General features: G+C 45.9%; 1 protein-coding gene across 5 annotated transcripts; it reads right to left on the reverse strand.

Moving 5' to 3' along the window:
• Window positions 1-417: 417 nt before the first annotated feature.
• fbxl15 (F-box and leucine-rich repeat protein 15) lies at window positions 418-16,616 on the reverse strand. 5 transcript variants are annotated; one of them, XM_078428436.1, is made up of 6 exons: window positions 16,558-16,616; window positions 15,774-15,919; window positions 10,824-10,986; window positions 6,500-7,002; window positions 2,858-3,061; window positions 418-2,589 (listed from the first exon to the last, which is right to left on the reverse strand). In XM_078428436.1, exons 2-5 carry the CDS (start codon window positions 15,917-15,919, stop codon window positions 2,872-2,874), a joined length of 1,002 nt encoding a protein of 333 aa, XP_078284562.1. In that variant the 5' UTR covers window positions 16,558-16,616; the 3' UTR covers window positions 418-2,589; window positions 2,858-2,871. The 5 variants fall into 5 exon arrangements, with proteins under 5 accessions (XP_078284562.1, XP_078284561.1, XP_078284564.1 ...); XM_078428435.1 differs by having other exon boundaries at window positions 418-3,061; XM_078428438.1 differs by lacking the exon at window positions 16,558-16,616 and having other exon boundaries at window positions 418-3,061; window positions 10,824-10,983; window positions 15,761-15,809.
• Window positions 16,617-16,819: the final 203 nt, after the last annotated feature.

Raw genomic sequence — 16,819 nt, forward strand, 5'->3', positions numbered from 1 at the left:
TAAGCAGGAACACAAAATGACCAGTGCTGAAATCTGACAAGGAAGGAAGCAGAAAACAGGAACAATTAGGGGAGAGGTGAAAGACAGATAGAGTGGGCGGAGTGCATGTGCAGCAGGTGGATGTATGTCTGAGGGGAAGAGGGACAAAAAAGGTTGACTGGGAAGGGAGAAAAGAGGAAACCCACATGGTCATAAGGAGAACGTACAAACTCCACACAGCCAGCACCCGAGGTTAGGATTGAACCCTGTCAGCTGCGCCACTGCTAATTCAGTCCATATGTGGTTCAACGCTGGAATGAAGTTAAGAACCAAATGTTTCTTGCAAAGCCCCCACTGAGCATAGGTATAGAGAACACAACATCCGAGTGCTGCGAGCAATTAGGAAGACAAACATTACATTGATCTTTATTGCAAGGGATTAGGGATACATTCATAACAACATTTTTATGCAACAAGACTTTTAGCAAGACTGTGTGGTTTGGGATCCAGAACATACGGACAAACCCGTCTCAGAAACAGTGCAACAAGGGTCTGGTGACTTGACTCCACGGTTGAGGTTACCAGAAGAGACATTTGAGTATTGAACCCATAGCAACATTCAGACAATTCTGAAATGAAACATTGGGCTTGACAGTGGATCCTGAGAAATGTTCTATCTAGAGAGTCTCGAACGAGGGAGCATGGACATAGCACAACCAGTCAGCCATCTGGGCTGGCACAAGCAGACATTTCTTCACTAGGGATTATGAACCTTTGGAATTCTGTACAGGAGAGCACACTAGATGTTCAGGCAATATGCATGTATAAGACTGAGATCAGTATGCCTTAAGGTGTCAAGAAAATGAAGGGGCATGTACATCAGAAGTGAAAGTGAATGCAGCCGAGGATTAGATCTCATGCTGAATAGTGGAACAAAGTGAAGTGCATGGCCTCACCTTTGCTATATTGTCACTTGGTCAAATGAAGCAGTTCATTTGTGCACATTAAACAATGACCAGTTAACCTTGTTGAGGGAGAAAGACATCTGAAGAAATGTAATCTCACTCTTGAATATTGCTGGTGAATTACTAACGTCTACTTGATCCGGAGGGTGGAGGATCTCAGTTCAACACCTTATTGAAACTCACCCTACATCACCCTTCATCACGGTACTTTCAGCCTGGTTTATGTTTTTAGTTGTTGGAATAGGGCTCATTTCAACATTTCGTTTTAAATCGAGGCTGTCAATACACACATTAGAACAAATGTTTGTGTTATAAGTGCAATACAATAAATTAAAAATTAAAGATTAAAATTAAACATAGATACATGGGCCAGGCATACAAGTGTCATAGGATTGTGTGCCAGAGACATCACTAGAAGATACCATGCAAGTACAAGTAATGAGGGGCTCATTACCATGCATGTGCAAGTGATGAGATTTCAGATTTCCAGCATCTGTGGTTTTTGGTTTTCTTTTACAGAGCTGGGATTGTTCTCCTCAGGCTTGAGGTTAAAAAGGAAAGTTAACTGAGGTGTTCAAAATAATCAGACACTGTTTTCACCAGAATGTTCATCAAGAACCAGAGCTACAGGATAAAAAGAACCAAAAGTGAGATTAAAGAGAACTTCAAGGAGGGAATAATGATGTGGTATTCTTTGCATGAAAGAGTATTGAAAATCAATTCAATAAAGCCCAATATGGGGTTGGATGTATTAAATAAAAGAAACTGCAATACTGAGAGGAATGGGTCGAACTGACTGGCTCTTTAATCCATCCAAATGACAGACACCAGTGCTGTATGATTTATGAGACTGCATAAAGAGTTGGCTGGAACCCAAAAGCTGCTTGATGCTGTGTTGGAGGCCAAAGCTGGGAGGCCATGTACGGTTTTGTGCAGAGATAAAGAAGGATGCAGATTTGTGTAGGGACGAACATTAGATTCCTTATGCAGATTTGCTGTAGATGTAGATTTGCTGGAATGCTACAAGGCATCAGCAATTGCAAACTAATTAGAGTTGCAGTCAAACAGAACAGTGAAAATTAAAGAAGTACCGACTGGTGATGCAAGTTTTGATGGTGTCATCAAAAAGTCAAAAAGAACCTGAAGTCAAAGAGAGCTTGAAGTGGATAATGTGTAAGAAGGAACTGCAGATGCTGATCTAAATCGAAGGTAGACTCAAAAAGCTGGAGTAATTGCTGGAGACAAGACAGGCATCTCTGGAGAGAAGGAATGGGTGACGTTTCGGGTCGAGTCCTTTCTTGATTATCGAGAACGGTCTCAACCCGAAACGTCACCCATTCCTTCTCTCCAGAGATGCTGCCTGACCCGCTGAGTTACTCCAGCATTTTGTGATACCTTCTTAATTATCGAACCTTATTTCTATTCCAAATCTTGATTTCATCAAGCTTATTGATAGTGTTATCTCCCCCATTTCCTCCATTTGGTTAATGTGGTTGCCACTTACTTCTTCCACATACCAATGGCGATTCACTGTGAACATCAGCACTCTCAGAACTGCTCAAGCCACGAGCAGTAATCTGCCTTGTTCCTACATCTGGTGCAGTGCACAACGACACAGCAACATGGCCACTTTCATCATCTCACACTATCAAAAAAAATCCAAGCAATAAGATAGCAGTAGTGATTCAGTGCAATGACAAGCCAGGTTGACAAGCCTATTTTTATGCACAACGCTACAGGTCTCAATTTATTTCAATGCCATGTTGAGAAATAAATGATTGGCATTTCATTACTGGAAGTTTGACTAAGGAGCATCGAGTCACTCGTGAAATACTATGCAACTATTTTAATCTAAGTTACGTGACTACAAGAGTGAAGTGCAATTGTGTCAGGACTATGGATAAACGGTTTACCACAATATTTCTTTTCAAATCTGGAGGTTGATATATGGAGCAAAGCCCACCACATCCTGCAGAAGTACCAGTGCCCGTTGCAGGGGAGGTTCTACATCAATGTCCACTCCCTTCTTACGCAAAACCTCTAAGCATCCTTCAGTGATGTTGTGGCAGTGATTCACTTTCAACGAGCTGAGCTTTGTGCAATACTCCGCAACTGTCCTGGAAAACACAAGTTTATTTTTTAATAAAATACTTCATGTGCAGGTTTGCTGATATGAAGGTGTCAGAGGTTATAGGGAGAAGGCAGGAGAATGGGGTTAGGAGGGAGAGATAAATCAGCCATGATTGAATGGCGGAGTAGACTTGATGGGCCGAATGGCCTAATTCTACTCCTATTCCTTATGACATGAACTAAACTTGATGGGCCGAATGGCCTAATTCTACTCCTATTCCTTATGACCTTACGAACTAAACTTGAGAAAAATGACGTATAGCATGTTCCATATTCACTGAAGTAACTTTGAAGTGCAAACTGTTATACTCCATGGATATATGACATTTTAAAATGTATTTACAAACTGATTATATTGAATGTAAAACACATCATTTTATATGTTCAAATACTGAATAAATACCATAGATTTTTTTACTTTAGTTTACGCTGTCAACAGGAACAGAATATGAAGGATATACATTTCTATACCTTGCCATTAAACAGTTATGTAATAAAATATTTCTGGAGAGGCTGTAACCTGAAACACAGGAAGCAAGTTTGCTTGGCCTAAGAACACAATTCAGTAGGTTATTGATTAACTATCAATATTATTCAGATCTTCCTACCCGAGCAAACTGCTGCAACAGCATCATCTTATCAGTTACCGTCAGCACAAGCGTGAAAGGTTCTGTCACCGTGAGCCTTAAGAATACTTTTATTCATAGACTGTGGACATTGACGACAAGGCCAGCATTTATTCCGCATTCCCATTGACCTCAGGCAGGTGCTGATGCGTTGCTTTCTCAAACCAAAGCAGCTTGCGTGTTAAAGGTACCCCGTAAGTGCAGTTAGAAAGTAGTTTCAGGACTTTAATCCTGAGAAAATGAATGAGCACCAATATAATTCAAAGTCTACACAGTGCACCACTTGGAAGCAAACTTGTGGGTGGTTTGCAGTTTCTCGTGCCTCCTGCCATCTTCCGTGGTGGCAGGCACAGGTTCGGGAGGTGCAGTTGGAGAAATGATACCGTTCTCACAGTGCATTTTATATATTGGCAGCTTGGCGATGCTAATCCCAAAAGGGGATCTACTGTCATCCATTATAATCATTCCACTCTTTGAAAATCTTTATTCCAAATCTCAATCTATATCGATCAGGATTTCTATATTCTGCTCTGCCTGTTGTATTTGTGTCTTGTTTGATTGTACGTGTTTTGTACGATGTGACTGGATCGAATGCACAGTATTTCACTGTATCTCGGTGCAGGTGACAGTAATAAACCAATACAAATAGTCAGGTGGTGAATACTGGAGCCTCGGTCCACTGGTGATGGTGAGAGTGAATGCTTAGGATGGTGAGTGGATGCCAACTAAGTACGTCTTGACCTGGATGGTGTGGAGGGCAATTGGAGCAGCATTCAGCGAGGCAAGTTGCAAATGGTTGATCACACGGCTGACAAATCTTGTAAACAAGAAATTGGCTCTGTGGACACCAGAGGCAAGACATGTCGCATAACGCTTGTGGAGATGATTTAACCTAGCACACAATGTTGCAAAGCCCATGCAAAGTCCAGTGGCCCAAGCAAACAAATAAGATAGATCTGGCTCTGCGTTCCTCATCTCCACACGCTCAGCTTCTCACCTGCTTTATTACTTGCCATGCTTACGTGAAATTTCTGCAGTGAACACAAAATGTTGATAGTGGTGAACTTTGACAATGATAATCTACTGATTCTCAAGAGGAGACTATGGGACTCCCTGTTAGACAGAACCACTGCCTGGCACTTGTGGTATGAAGGCTATTTGCCACATCAGCCCAAGATTAAATATTGTTCTGGCTTTCATGGATCAGTGTAGAGACATCTTTATTATCTGTGTAGCTATCAAGCAGGGTAATGGGCAGACACCATTTCATGTTGAAATTCTTCCTCAGACTGATGAAGCAGTGTTTTCCACAGATGCTGCCTGATACTCATGTAGTTTTGTTTTTTTAGATCACGATCACATTGAAACTTTCCGAATAATGAAAGACCTAGATAGTGGATGTGATTCCAGTAGTGGGAGAGTCTCAGACCAGAGGGCTCAGCCTCAGAATAAAAGAACGTACCTTCAGAATGGAGGCAAGGAGGAATTTCTTTAACCAGAAGGTGGTGAATCTGTGAAATGCATTGGCACAGACAACTGTGGAGGCCAAGTCATTGGCTATTTTTAAAACGGCGATTTATAGTTTCTTCATGAGTGGGAATGTCAAAGATTATGGGGAGAAGGCAAGAGAATGGGATCGAGAGGGAAAAATAGATCAGCCAGTATCAAATGGTGGAGCAGACTGTTGGGCCGAATGTCCCAATTATGCTCCTATGTCTTATGAAGATCTATAATACAGTTTCTGAATTACTGTAAGAAAATCAATTGCTTTTGCATCTTTACCACACGACATACTACTACATCCATCCAAAGCTATTGGATGTGCCCAAGTTGGAATTTCTAAAATAAATTCAAGTTTTAATTTAAAATTTTAATTCAAGTAAATAATGCCTATTTCAAACCTTCTTGATTAACTTAGAAGTGTTATAGTGCAACAGTGTGTCTTGGGCACCTGAATTAATCTTGGTAGTGTGGATGAGAAGGCAGTTCAGTATGAACAACAGGTCGTGGAGGAAGGAACTGCAGATGCTGCTTTAAACCGAAGATAGACACAAAAAGCTGGAGTAACTCAGCGGGACAGGCAGCATCTCTGGAGTGAAGGAATGGAAGGTCACCCGTTCCTTCTCTCCAGAGATGCTGCCTGCCCCGCTGAGTTACTCCAGCTTTTTGTGTCTATCTTCTGAACAACAGGTCTCCTTCCCCAAGGGACATTAATAAACCAATTGTGATCATTTGACGGTAGTTTCTTGGCCACTTTATACGGGCACATTTTACACATTAGTTTAACCGATCATAAATTGCCATGGTGGGATTTGGGATTCATTCTGTGACTTCTAACTCTGTAAATCATTAATCATTAATCAAATTTTCAAAATTTTAAGCTCAGTACTCTGATGACTATACAAAGCATGTTACAGACCCTTAACAGTTTGAGATAGACATAAAAAGATAATTAAATACTTGAGCGTTATCTACTGTATAAATTGTTTAAAAAATTGTTCCTAATGCGTAGGATAGGGTGTAAGATATTGCTAATGCACGGGGATCATTGTTCGGTGCGTATTCGGTGGGCTGAATTTCCTGTTTCCACGTTGTATCTCTAAACTGAACTAAATAAATAACTTGCCATAGTTGGATTTGGGATTCCATGCTGTGACATTTAACACAAATTAACTTCTAAATGAATCCAATTTTCAAATTTCCAGCTCCGTACTCTGACGACGTTACAGACCCTCGACAGTTTGAGATGGACGTAATGAACTATAGAAATATTTGGGAACATCAATCTTTGGTCTTTACCTTATACATTCGTTCCTGAGGCGCAGGCAGCCGGTCAGGTCCAGGTGCTCGAGCTCGGTGCATAGTTTTGCAACCTCCTGCACCGAGCCATCGCTGAGGTTTGCATTGACGGCCAGAGAGAGTGAGCGGATCTTTGGACATTTGCGCACCAGGTAGCAGACAGCCTCGTCGTTCAGCTGCTTGCAGGCAGTGAGGTCAATGGACACGAGACGGCTGCAGCGATCGGCCAGGCTGCGCAGGGAGAGGGAGTCCACCCATTCGCACTGCCTGAGGGAGAGGTGCTGCAGGTTGGGGCAACTCAGGGACAAGGCCACCAGCGTCCGCCGGCTCAGCCCGCGGCACCCCGTCACGTCCACCTTCTCCAAGTGGTGGTTCTGGCCGATCACCGGCAGGAGCTCGAGGTCCGTTAGCCAGTCGGAGCAGCTGTGCACAACCAGCTGGTGCAGCACAGAGTTGTCTTTCAGTATTCTGCACAACGCACTGCGAGGAATGGCAGCCCCAAACTGAACGCAATCAGAGAGAAACAGTCATGAGTGGGTTTTTTTTTTTAGAGATACAGCGCGGAAACAGGCCCTTCGACCCACCGAGTCCGCGCCGCCCAGCAATCCCTGTACACTAACACTATCCTACACCAACTAGGGGGAATTTTTACATTTACCCAGTCAATTAACCTACATACCTGTACGTCTTTGGAGTGTGGGAGGAAACCGAAGATCTCGGAGAAAACCCACGCAGGTCACGGGGATAACGTACAAACTCCGTATAGACGGCGCCCGTAGTCAGGATCGAACCTGAGTCTCCAGCACTGCATTCGCTGTAAGGCAGCAACTCTACCGCTGCGCCACCGTGCCGCCCAAGTGCAGTGTAGGAAAGAACTGCAGATGCTGGTTTACACTGAAGATAGACGCAAAATGCTGGAGTAACTCGGCAGGTCAGGCAGCATCTCTGGAGAAAAGGAATAGGTGACGTTTCGGGTCGAGACCTTTCATCAAGACCCACTTCATCCTCCTCCCTGACTCTCAGTCTCCCATCCCTCTAGTTCCCCCCTCTCTATCTTGCAGTCGCTTTGTTCTGTACCTTCCCATACCTGTACTTTCACCCTCCCCGACTCTCAGTCTGATGGTGGGTCTCGACCAGAAACGTCACCTATTCCTTTTCTCCAGAGATGCTGCCTGGCCCGCTCAGTTACTCCAGTATTTTATATCTATCATCAGTCGTGAGCAGAGTTTTTTTCCAATATTATTTTACTTCCCTCCCTCCCCATACTCATTCCAGGCAGGACCCAGCTCCCCATTCAATCACAGGTGTCCCAGATGGTTTAACAGCCAAACATGTCCACAAGAAATTTCATCTTTCAGAGTATTAATCTATTTACTCTTTCTGTTTCCCCTCAAATGGCTAAAAATACTCCCTGCCTCCATACCAGTTAAAAAGCGCATAAAGTTAAAATGAAGGAAGGAACTGCAAGTGCTGGTTTAAAAATACACCGAAGATAGACACAAAATGCTGGAGTAACTCAACGGGACAGACAGCATCTCTGGAGAGAAGGAACAAGTGACATTTCGGGTCAAGACCCTTCATCAGACAGAGTGTCAGAGAGGGAGAAACTAGAGGTATGGGAAGGTACAGGACAAAGCACTTCTCTCCAGTGATGCTGTCTTGAAGTTATAGCATTGGGGCAAAGCTGCCACCACAGAAAGTCATTGGTGGGCAGCCTTTTTATGTACACTTGCCATTTCTTGACATTTTTGATAATTATGCAAACATGAGATGGAGTGTGGATTTGATGAGTCTGCAAACACTCAGTGCATGCCAGCTTGTACAATCCTATATATTTTTCCTGTATTGCTATTTCTATTCATTCTTCTCCTTCCAATTCTGCACGCCAACTCTGCTAAATGCATGACTAGGGCAAGACACCTGTATTTTATTCCAGAGTAGGATGTGCCGATACAGACTGCCCACTGGCCGACTGTGGGATAGACTAAAGTGCATGGTATTAGTATATAGAAGCCACAGCCTAAGAATAAAGGGGAGGCCATTTAAAACTGAGGTGAGAAAAAACGTTTTCATCTAGAGAGTTGTGAATTTGTGGAATTCTCTGCCACAGAAGGCAGTGGAGGCCAATTCACTGGATGGATTTAAAAGAGAGCTAGATAGAGCTCTAGGGGCTAGTGGAACCAAGGGATATGGGAAGAAGGCAGGCACAGGTTACTGATCGTGGATGATCAGCATGATCGCAATGAATGGCGGTGCTGGCTCAAAGGGCCAAATGGCCTCCTCCTGCACCTATTTTCTATGTTTCTATCCAATGATAATTCCCAGATGGGAGTGATGGATGGGATATTCCACTGGCTCAGTTGGAAAGGATGAAACAGTGTGCACAGTATCCTATACCTTTACCATATAGCCCCACTCTAAATCAAACTCTAATACAAAGGCAACACGTGCAGGTAATGAAAGCTGCACAATAACAGGGACAATAATCCTTTAGAAACATAGAAACATAGAAAATAGGTGCAGGAGTAGGCCATTCGGCCCTTCGAGCCTGCACCGCCATTCAATATGGTCATGGCTGATCATCCAGCTCAGTAACCTGTTCCTGCCTTCTCTCCATACCCCCTGATCCCTTTAGCCACAAGGGCCACATCTAACTCCCTCTTAAATATAGCCAATGAACTGGCCTCAACTACCTTCTGTGGCAGAGAATTCCACAGACTCACCACTCTCTGTGTGAAGAAATGTTTTCTCATCTCGGTCCTGAAAGACTTCCCCCTTATCCTTACGCTGTGACCCCTGGTTCTGGACTTTCCCAACATCGGGAACAATCTTCCCGCATCTAGCCTCTCCAACCCCTTAAGAATTTTATATGTTTCAATAAGATTCCCCCTCAGTCTTCTAAATTCCAGCGAGTATAAGCCTAGTCTATCCAGTCTTTCTTCATTTGAAAGTCCTGCCATTCCAGGGATCAATCTGGTGAACCTTCTCTGTACTCCCTCTAAGGCTAGAATGTCTTTCCTCAGATTAGGAGACCAAAACTGTACACAATACTCCAGGTGCGGTCTCACCAAGGCCCTGTACAACTGCAGCAGAACCTCCCTGCTCCTATACTCTAATCCTGTTGCTATGAATGCCAACCTACCATTCGCTTTCTTCACTGCCTGCTGCACCTGCACGCTTGCTTTCAATGACTGGTGCACCATGACACCCAGGTCACGTTGCATCTCCCCTTTTCCTAATTGGCCACCATTCAGGTAATACTCTGCTTTCCTGTTCTTGCCGCCAAAGTGGATAACCTCACATTTATCCACATTATATTGCATCTGCCATGCATTTGCCCACTCTCCTAATCTATCCAAGTCACTCTGCAGCCTCCTAGCATCCTCCTCGCAGCTAACACTGCCACCCAGCTTCGTGTCATCCGCAAACTTAGAGATATTGCATTCAATTCCCTCGTCCAAATCATTAATATATATTGTAAATAACTGGGGTCCCAGCACTGAGCCTTGCGGTACCCCACTAGTCACTGCCTGCCATTCCGAAAAGGACCCGTTTATTCCTACTCTTTGCTTCCTGTCCGCCAACCAATTCTCTATCCACCTCAACACTGAACCCTCAATACCGTGTGCTTTAAGTTTGTACCCCAATCTCCTATGTGGGACCTTGTCGAAGGCCTTCTGAAAGTCCAGATATAACACATCGACTGGTTCTCCCTTATCCACTCTACTAGTTACATCCTCGAAAAATTCTATAAGATTCGTCAGGCATGATTTGCACAGGCATGATTTGCACATTATCTGGGCACAGTGGACAGCTTGATTGTTTTCATGCATAGTCTTTTCTCTGACTGATAGCACGCAAACAAAAGCTGTACCTTGGCACACATGACAATAATAAACTAAAGAAAACAGAAGCAACACCCCACCACACAAAAACATGTTAACATAAAATCAAAATCAAGTCGGCACAGTGGTAGTAGAGTTGCTGCCTTCCAGCGCCAGAGAACAGGGTTCAATCCTGATTACGGGTGCTCTCTGTGCGGAGTTTGTACGTTCTCCCTGTGAAAACGTGGGTTTTCCCTGGGTGCTCCCACACTCCAAAAGCATACTGGTTTGTAGGTTAATTGTCCCAGTTATAAAATTGTCCCTCGTGTGCAGGATAGTGTTAGTGTTCGGGGGTGATCGGTGGTTAGCGCGGACTCAGTGGGCCGAAGGGCCTGTTTCTGCGCTGTATCTCTAAACAAAACTAAACATTCAGTGCCTCACAGACAGGGAAGGATTCCCAAGGTGGTAAAGGGGGCGCAGTGCCCCTGGCTGCACGTTACCTGCGAGGTGTCCAGACGGTGACAGTTTGTCCAGTAGACCTGAATCAAGTTGTCGAACTGTTTGCTGACACGCTGCAAGCAGACCAGTTGGCACAAAGGGAGGTGGCAGAGAACATGAGGAACCAGGACATCCTCCCACGGTAACTCCAGGAGCTGGCAGCTGCTGTGAAGAGAAATTAATTTTAGTCAGGAGAAAATCACATTCAGCCCTGGGTTCCCACCTGTAATCCAATCAAGAAAGAACTTGCAGTTATACGCAGTGCAATGGATGACACAGAGCAAAAGAGAGGTGTATCGAAACAAACCGATTGTCCACTCTGACCATCAAACACACATTTTAAAATAACCTCCCCTAACCCATTTATCCTGTCAGGTTGAAAAGTGTAAAGAATGAATTATAGATCAGTATTTTTGTATGAAGAGACAATGTAAAAGAGAAATCACACTGTCCTTAGCCAACAATGCCTGAACCACCCTGCCTGATAGGGTCATCTGTTATCAGCCCTGATTTTTCTTGCTTCCAGTTTCTCCACCCACCACCTCACATGGGACCGCAGCTATTTACAATATACATTAATGATTTAGATGAAGGAATTAAAAGTAACATTAGCAAATTTGCAGATGACACAAAGCTGGGTGGCAGTATGAACTGTGAAGAGGATGCTATGAGGATGCAGGGTGACCTGGACAGGTTGGGTGAGTGAGCAGATGCAGCGCAGATGCAGTATAATGTGGATACCTGTGAGGTTATCCACTTTGGAGGCAAGAACAGGAAGGCAGATTATTATCTGAATGGTGTCAGGTTAGGAAAAGGGGAAGTACAACGAGACCTGGGTGACCTAGTACATCAGTCACTGAAAGTGAGCATACAGGTACAACAGGCAGTGAAGAAAGCTAATGGCGTGTTGGCCTTCATAACGAGAGAAATTGAGTATAGTAGCAAAGAGGTCCTTCTGCAGTTGTACAGGGCCCTGATGAGACCACACCTGACCTATTCCTGCACCTATTGTCTATGTATCTATGATCGGTCTCAAGAAGGGTCCCAACCCAAAATGTCACCTATCCATTTACTCCAGGAATGCTACCTGACCCGCTGCATGACTATTTTGTGTCTATTAAATGTTAACTGCTGTTGCCAAGTGTAACATTTCAATAGGATAATTGTAGACCCCAAATTAACAATTGACGAGCTCAAACCGAGCTGGAACACAGATTCCACAGAGAATCTGTGGAATTCTCTGCCTCAGAAGGCAGTGGAGGCCAATTCTCTGAATGCATTCAAGAGAGAGCTGGATAGCGGATAGCGGAGTCAGGGGGTATGGGGAGAAGGCAGGAACGGGGTACTGATTGAGAATGATCAGCCATGATCACATTGAATGGCGGTGCTGGCTCGAAGGGCCGAATGGCCTCCTCATGCACCTATTGTATATTTTTATATATATTTAAACTCAAGAATATTTCACTACAGACCTGCAGTTCCACTGCAGTTAACAAACAGGACAATTACTTATGTGACTTTTCTTACACACCTGTGCACTGTAATTTTATAAATAATCTTCCTGCAAATTTTGATATCATAATGTACGAGTTCATATTCCAATCAATCTTTTTAAAGTAAACGATAGTAGATGAAAGAGAAGCTGGAAAAGCATATGAATGATTCAGGAACATATGTCCCGCCCCATCCCCGACATCAGTCTGAAGAAGGGTCTCGACCCGAAACGTCACCCATTCCATCCCTCCAGAGATGCTGCCTGACCCACTGAGTTACTCCACCTTGAGAATTGAAAGGTTATGTTGAACTTCACTGAGGAAATAATTCCACTACCCAGAAATGTGTTATCTGGAGAATACAAACTTAAGATCAAAAGCAACAAACGACAAGATTAGAAAGTAACAAGAGGGTAAAATCAGACTGGGAGCACGAAAACAAGCCTTTGGTCCAATTTCTCCATGTTGTCTAAGGTGCCCATCTATGCTAGTCCCGTTCACATAGTTTGATCTACATCCTTCAAAACCTCTTGAAGTATTAACATATTTGGAAAGGGTATGGGGAATATGACCGAGCCACATTGCCTGTTTATCTACTAAAATGCTTGTGATAACAGGAATATTCAGTACCACTGCAACATTCTCACGATGGAACAGAAGAATTTCTATTGCAAAATATTCTTTACCTGGCAAAATTAAATTGACAGCACATGTTTAAATCCATCAGATATGCGTGTACATATAAACACCAAATGGGTTTTCAATGGCATCTAAAGTTGCTATCGAGTTTGTGGATTAGACCATGCAGATTTTAAGTATCTAGAAATTCTAAAATGTAGATCAAATAGCAAAAGTCTGATCTTCATGCATCTTGTGACTGTTAATTCATTTTCATGAGGAAAATGCAGAAGTCAGCCCGTCTACCACATTTATTTCTTAGTCACCCAAAGTCATTGTCATATCCTTTCTCCACTGCTTGTAACAGAGCTGCAAAAACACCAGGTCGATTTCACAAATTTAATTATACATCCTGTCACAGGTACTTCACTGATGCTGTTAGCCTGTCTAAGGTCACCCTGACTTTGAACACGAATCAATTTTTCCAGAAACTATCATAATTGCTGACATGTCTGGCAACGGCAGAACATTAGCTTACAAGTGGGACAGAGGTCACATCATGAGGAAGGCAGGTTCCGTTAGAGAACATTCATAGCAAAGTATAGGATCACCTGGAATTGGATGTTGACCTGCAGGGAGATGTGGGTGATGGCAGTCTAGGGGTCTCTGAAGATGTGGGGAGGTGGGGGAGAGCAGGATATGGAGGTAATTGAGGGCAAGGTGGAGTGGGCAAGGGTCGGAGGAAGATGAATGGGAGGACAGGGTGGGAGGGTAATTTAGGGTGGGGGCAGGCCTGTGGTCTCGGAAGAGGGTGAGGGATGGGAATGAGGGGGGGAGGAAGGTATTTGAGGCAAGGTGGGTGGGCAGGTCAGGGGTTGTCAGACGAAGGCGAGGGAGAGCAGGGGCAGGTGGGTAACTGAGGGTGGGAGCAGCCTTGGGGTCTCAGACAAAGGTGAGATATTGGGGAGTGTGGAGGGTAGTTGGGAGAAGGGTGGGCAGGGCAGACACGGGGTGTTAGAGGAAGATGAGTGATGGAAGTGCAAGGGAGCAGGGTAATTGAGGGTGAGGTAGGCAGGGGAGGGTCTCAGAGAAAGGCGAGGGATAAGAGAGAGAGAGAGAGGATGGTAAATGAGGGGCAGGTCTGGGTGTCAGATAAAGATGAGAAATGGGAGAGAGCGGATGGTAATTGTGGGCAAGACGGGTAGGGCAGGGCGGGGTAAGAGGGTGATTGAGGACAAGATAGGCAGAGCAGACAAAGGGGTATCGGAGGAAGATGAGGGATGGGAGAGCGGGAAAGGGAGGACCATGAGGGGAGGTCAGGGGAAGTCAGGGGCGGATGATGGATGGTTGCGCAGGGGAGGGGAGAGGGAGGAGGGTAATTGAAGGCGAGGTGTACAGGGCAGATCGGGGAAGATAAGGGGTGGGAGACGGGGAGGGAGAGAGGGTAATTGAGGGGGAGATGGGCAGGGGGTTTCAGAGGAAGGCAAGGGATTGATATGGGATGGCAGGATGGGGGTATTGAGGGTGAGGCAGTTGAGGGATGTCGGAAGGATGAGAGAATGGGGAGGAGAGTAATTGAGGGGGGGCAGGCGGGAGTGTCTGAGGAGGATGAGAGATGGGAGAGTGGAGGAGGGTGATTGCAGGCGAGATGAGTGGAGGGTCTCAGAGGAAGGCAAGGGGTGGATGAGGGATGGCAGGGTAGGAGGGTTATTGAGGGCAATGCAGACAAGGTGTGTCAGAGGAAGATGATGGATGGGAGAGTGGGGGAGGGAGGAGGGGAATAATTGAGGGGGGGCAGGGCGGGGGTTTCTGAGAAGGTCGAGGGTTGAGAGAACACTAATTGAGAGCGAGGTGGGTGGTTGGGGGGTCTCAGAGGAAGATGAGTGTTGGATAATGGATGGCAGGGTAGGAGGGTGATTGCTGGCGAGATGGGCGAGCGGTCTCAGGAATAAGAAGGATGGATGAGGGGATGGGGTGGGGTGAGGGATGGGGGATGAAGGATGGGGTGGGGGATGAGGGATGGGGAGGGGGATGGGGTGAGGGATGGGGGTGGGGTGAGGTGGGGATTGAGGGGATGAGGTGGGGATGGGGGGATGAGGGATAGGGTGAGAGGTGGGGGAAGGGGTGAGGGTTGGGGTGGGGGGTGAGGGATGGGGTGGGATGAGGTGGGGGATGGGAGATGAGGGATGAGGTGGGGATGGGGTGAGGGGATGAGGTAGGGGATGGGGTAAAGGGTGGGGGATGAGGGATGGGGTGGGGGATGGGGAGATGAGGGATGGGGTGGGGGATGAGGTAGGGGATGGGGGGATGAGGGGATGTGAGATGAGGTGGAGATGGGGTGAGGTGGGGGTTGAGGGAATGAGGTAGGGGATGGGGGGATGAGGAATGGGGTGGGGATGAGATAGGGAATGGGGAGATGAGGCATGGGGTGAGAGGTGGGGGAAGGGGTGAGGGTTGGGGTGGGGGTTGAGGGGATGAGGTAGGGGGTGGGGGCATGAGGTGGGGGGTGGGAGGATGAGGGGATGAGGGATGGGGTGAGGGTTAGGGTGGGGGTAAGGTGAGGGATGGGGGTTGGGGTGGGTGATGAGGTTGGGGGGGTGGGTGATGAGGGGTGGGATGGATGAGGGATGGGGTGAGGGATGAGGTGAGGGATGAGGGATGAGGGATGAGGGATGGCAAGGCAGGACAGGGGGGTGATTGAGGGCGAGGCAGGCCACACTGCCCTCAGGGGTGTGTAGAGAGACGCTTAGTCCGCCCTGTGAGCCTCTCACATCATGTTGTTGTGGCAGCCCTGGCCGCTCCTCGCACGGACACCCGCGGCTGCTCACCTGCTGCTCTCACCTGTCTCCATGGCACTCACCCTCCTCCTCCTCCTCCTCCTCTTCTACTTCCGCCGGTGCAACCACCCCACCGGCCCCCCTCAGACGCGCGGTGCAACCGCCTTCACCTTCCCCAAAAAGACAGACGCAAAATGCTGGAGGAAGCATCTGTGGAGAAAAGGAAGAGGTGGTGTTTCTGTTTCGTGTCCGGGGCCGTGTAAGCGCCAGGTAGGCCGCGCGTCTGAACAGCATCCCTCTCCCCATCAGAACTGCCCCCTCCATCCACTCCTTTAAGTCCAGGCTCAAAACCTATTTCTACTCCCTAGCGTTTGCCCTCTGTGAACTGTTTATGTATGTATGTGCTGTTATGTTCGTTCTTAGTACCTGAACTGATGTACAGCACTTTGGTCAACGTGGGTTGTGTTTAAATGTGCGACACAAATAAAATTGACTTGACTTCACTTTATGTTTGCTGCTTAAAATGCTCCTGATATCCACATTTCCTACACCCTTCACGTTGGAAAGCTTGGTCTTAGTGTGATTGCACCCTACGTTTCCTACATTTCAGTTCATAACAATATATAATTCTCTGTATTCCCAAACAAAACCTCTACGTTGTGTGTTTTTACTTCTATCTGAAAGTGAATGCCCCCATCGACACCGCACCTTGTAATATATTATGTGCACGTCTGTAACAGCAAGATGTGGATCCGCCTTTCTGTTTGGAGGTCAAGGTTGCAGCTCAAACCTTACGGTAAGAAGGTATTTTGTTTTAAATTGAAAAATCAATCATCGTTGGGACGAACCTGCTCGAGATAGCCCAGCTGTTGACGACTGTGCAGCAGAAAACAGAAACAGAATGAATCCCACAAATGTCAGCAGAAGTGCTGAGGACAGGAGAGAAAGCACAGAGCAGCAGTTAATATGAACAAAGAGCTGGAATATTCTATGGTGTCAAATGTGTTGACATTGACGGTTCATTTGAGACACATAAATATATGCCACGGCATCCCGACTCTGCAAGAATCCCTGTTATAAATCATCGAATTCCAGGCTTGGTCTGCAAAT

Source organism: Rhinoraja longicauda, chromosome 35 (genome assembly GCF_053455715.1).
Source record: "Rhinoraja longicauda isolate Sanriku21f chromosome 35, sRhiLon1.1, whole genome shotgun sequence".
Taxonomy (NCBI): domain Eukaryota; kingdom Metazoa; phylum Chordata; class Chondrichthyes; order Rajiformes; family Arhynchobatidae; genus Rhinoraja; species Rhinoraja longicauda.

Bases quoted from the DNA above. Each gene is read 5' to 3' on its own strand.
- fbxl15 (XM_078428436.1), bottom strand. From the start codon at position 15,919: ATGCTTCCTCCAGCATTTTGCGTCTGTCTTTTTGGGGAAGGTGAAGGC. The intron at 10,987-15,773 runs GTGAGAGCAGCA...TTCTCTTCACAG, and splicing joins GGTGAGTGCCATGGAGACAG to CAGCTGCCAGCTCCTGGAGT. The intron at 7,003-10,823 runs GTAACGTGCAGC...GATTGCGTTCAG, and splicing joins ACCGTCTGGACACCTCGCAG to TTTGGGGCTGCCATTCCTCG.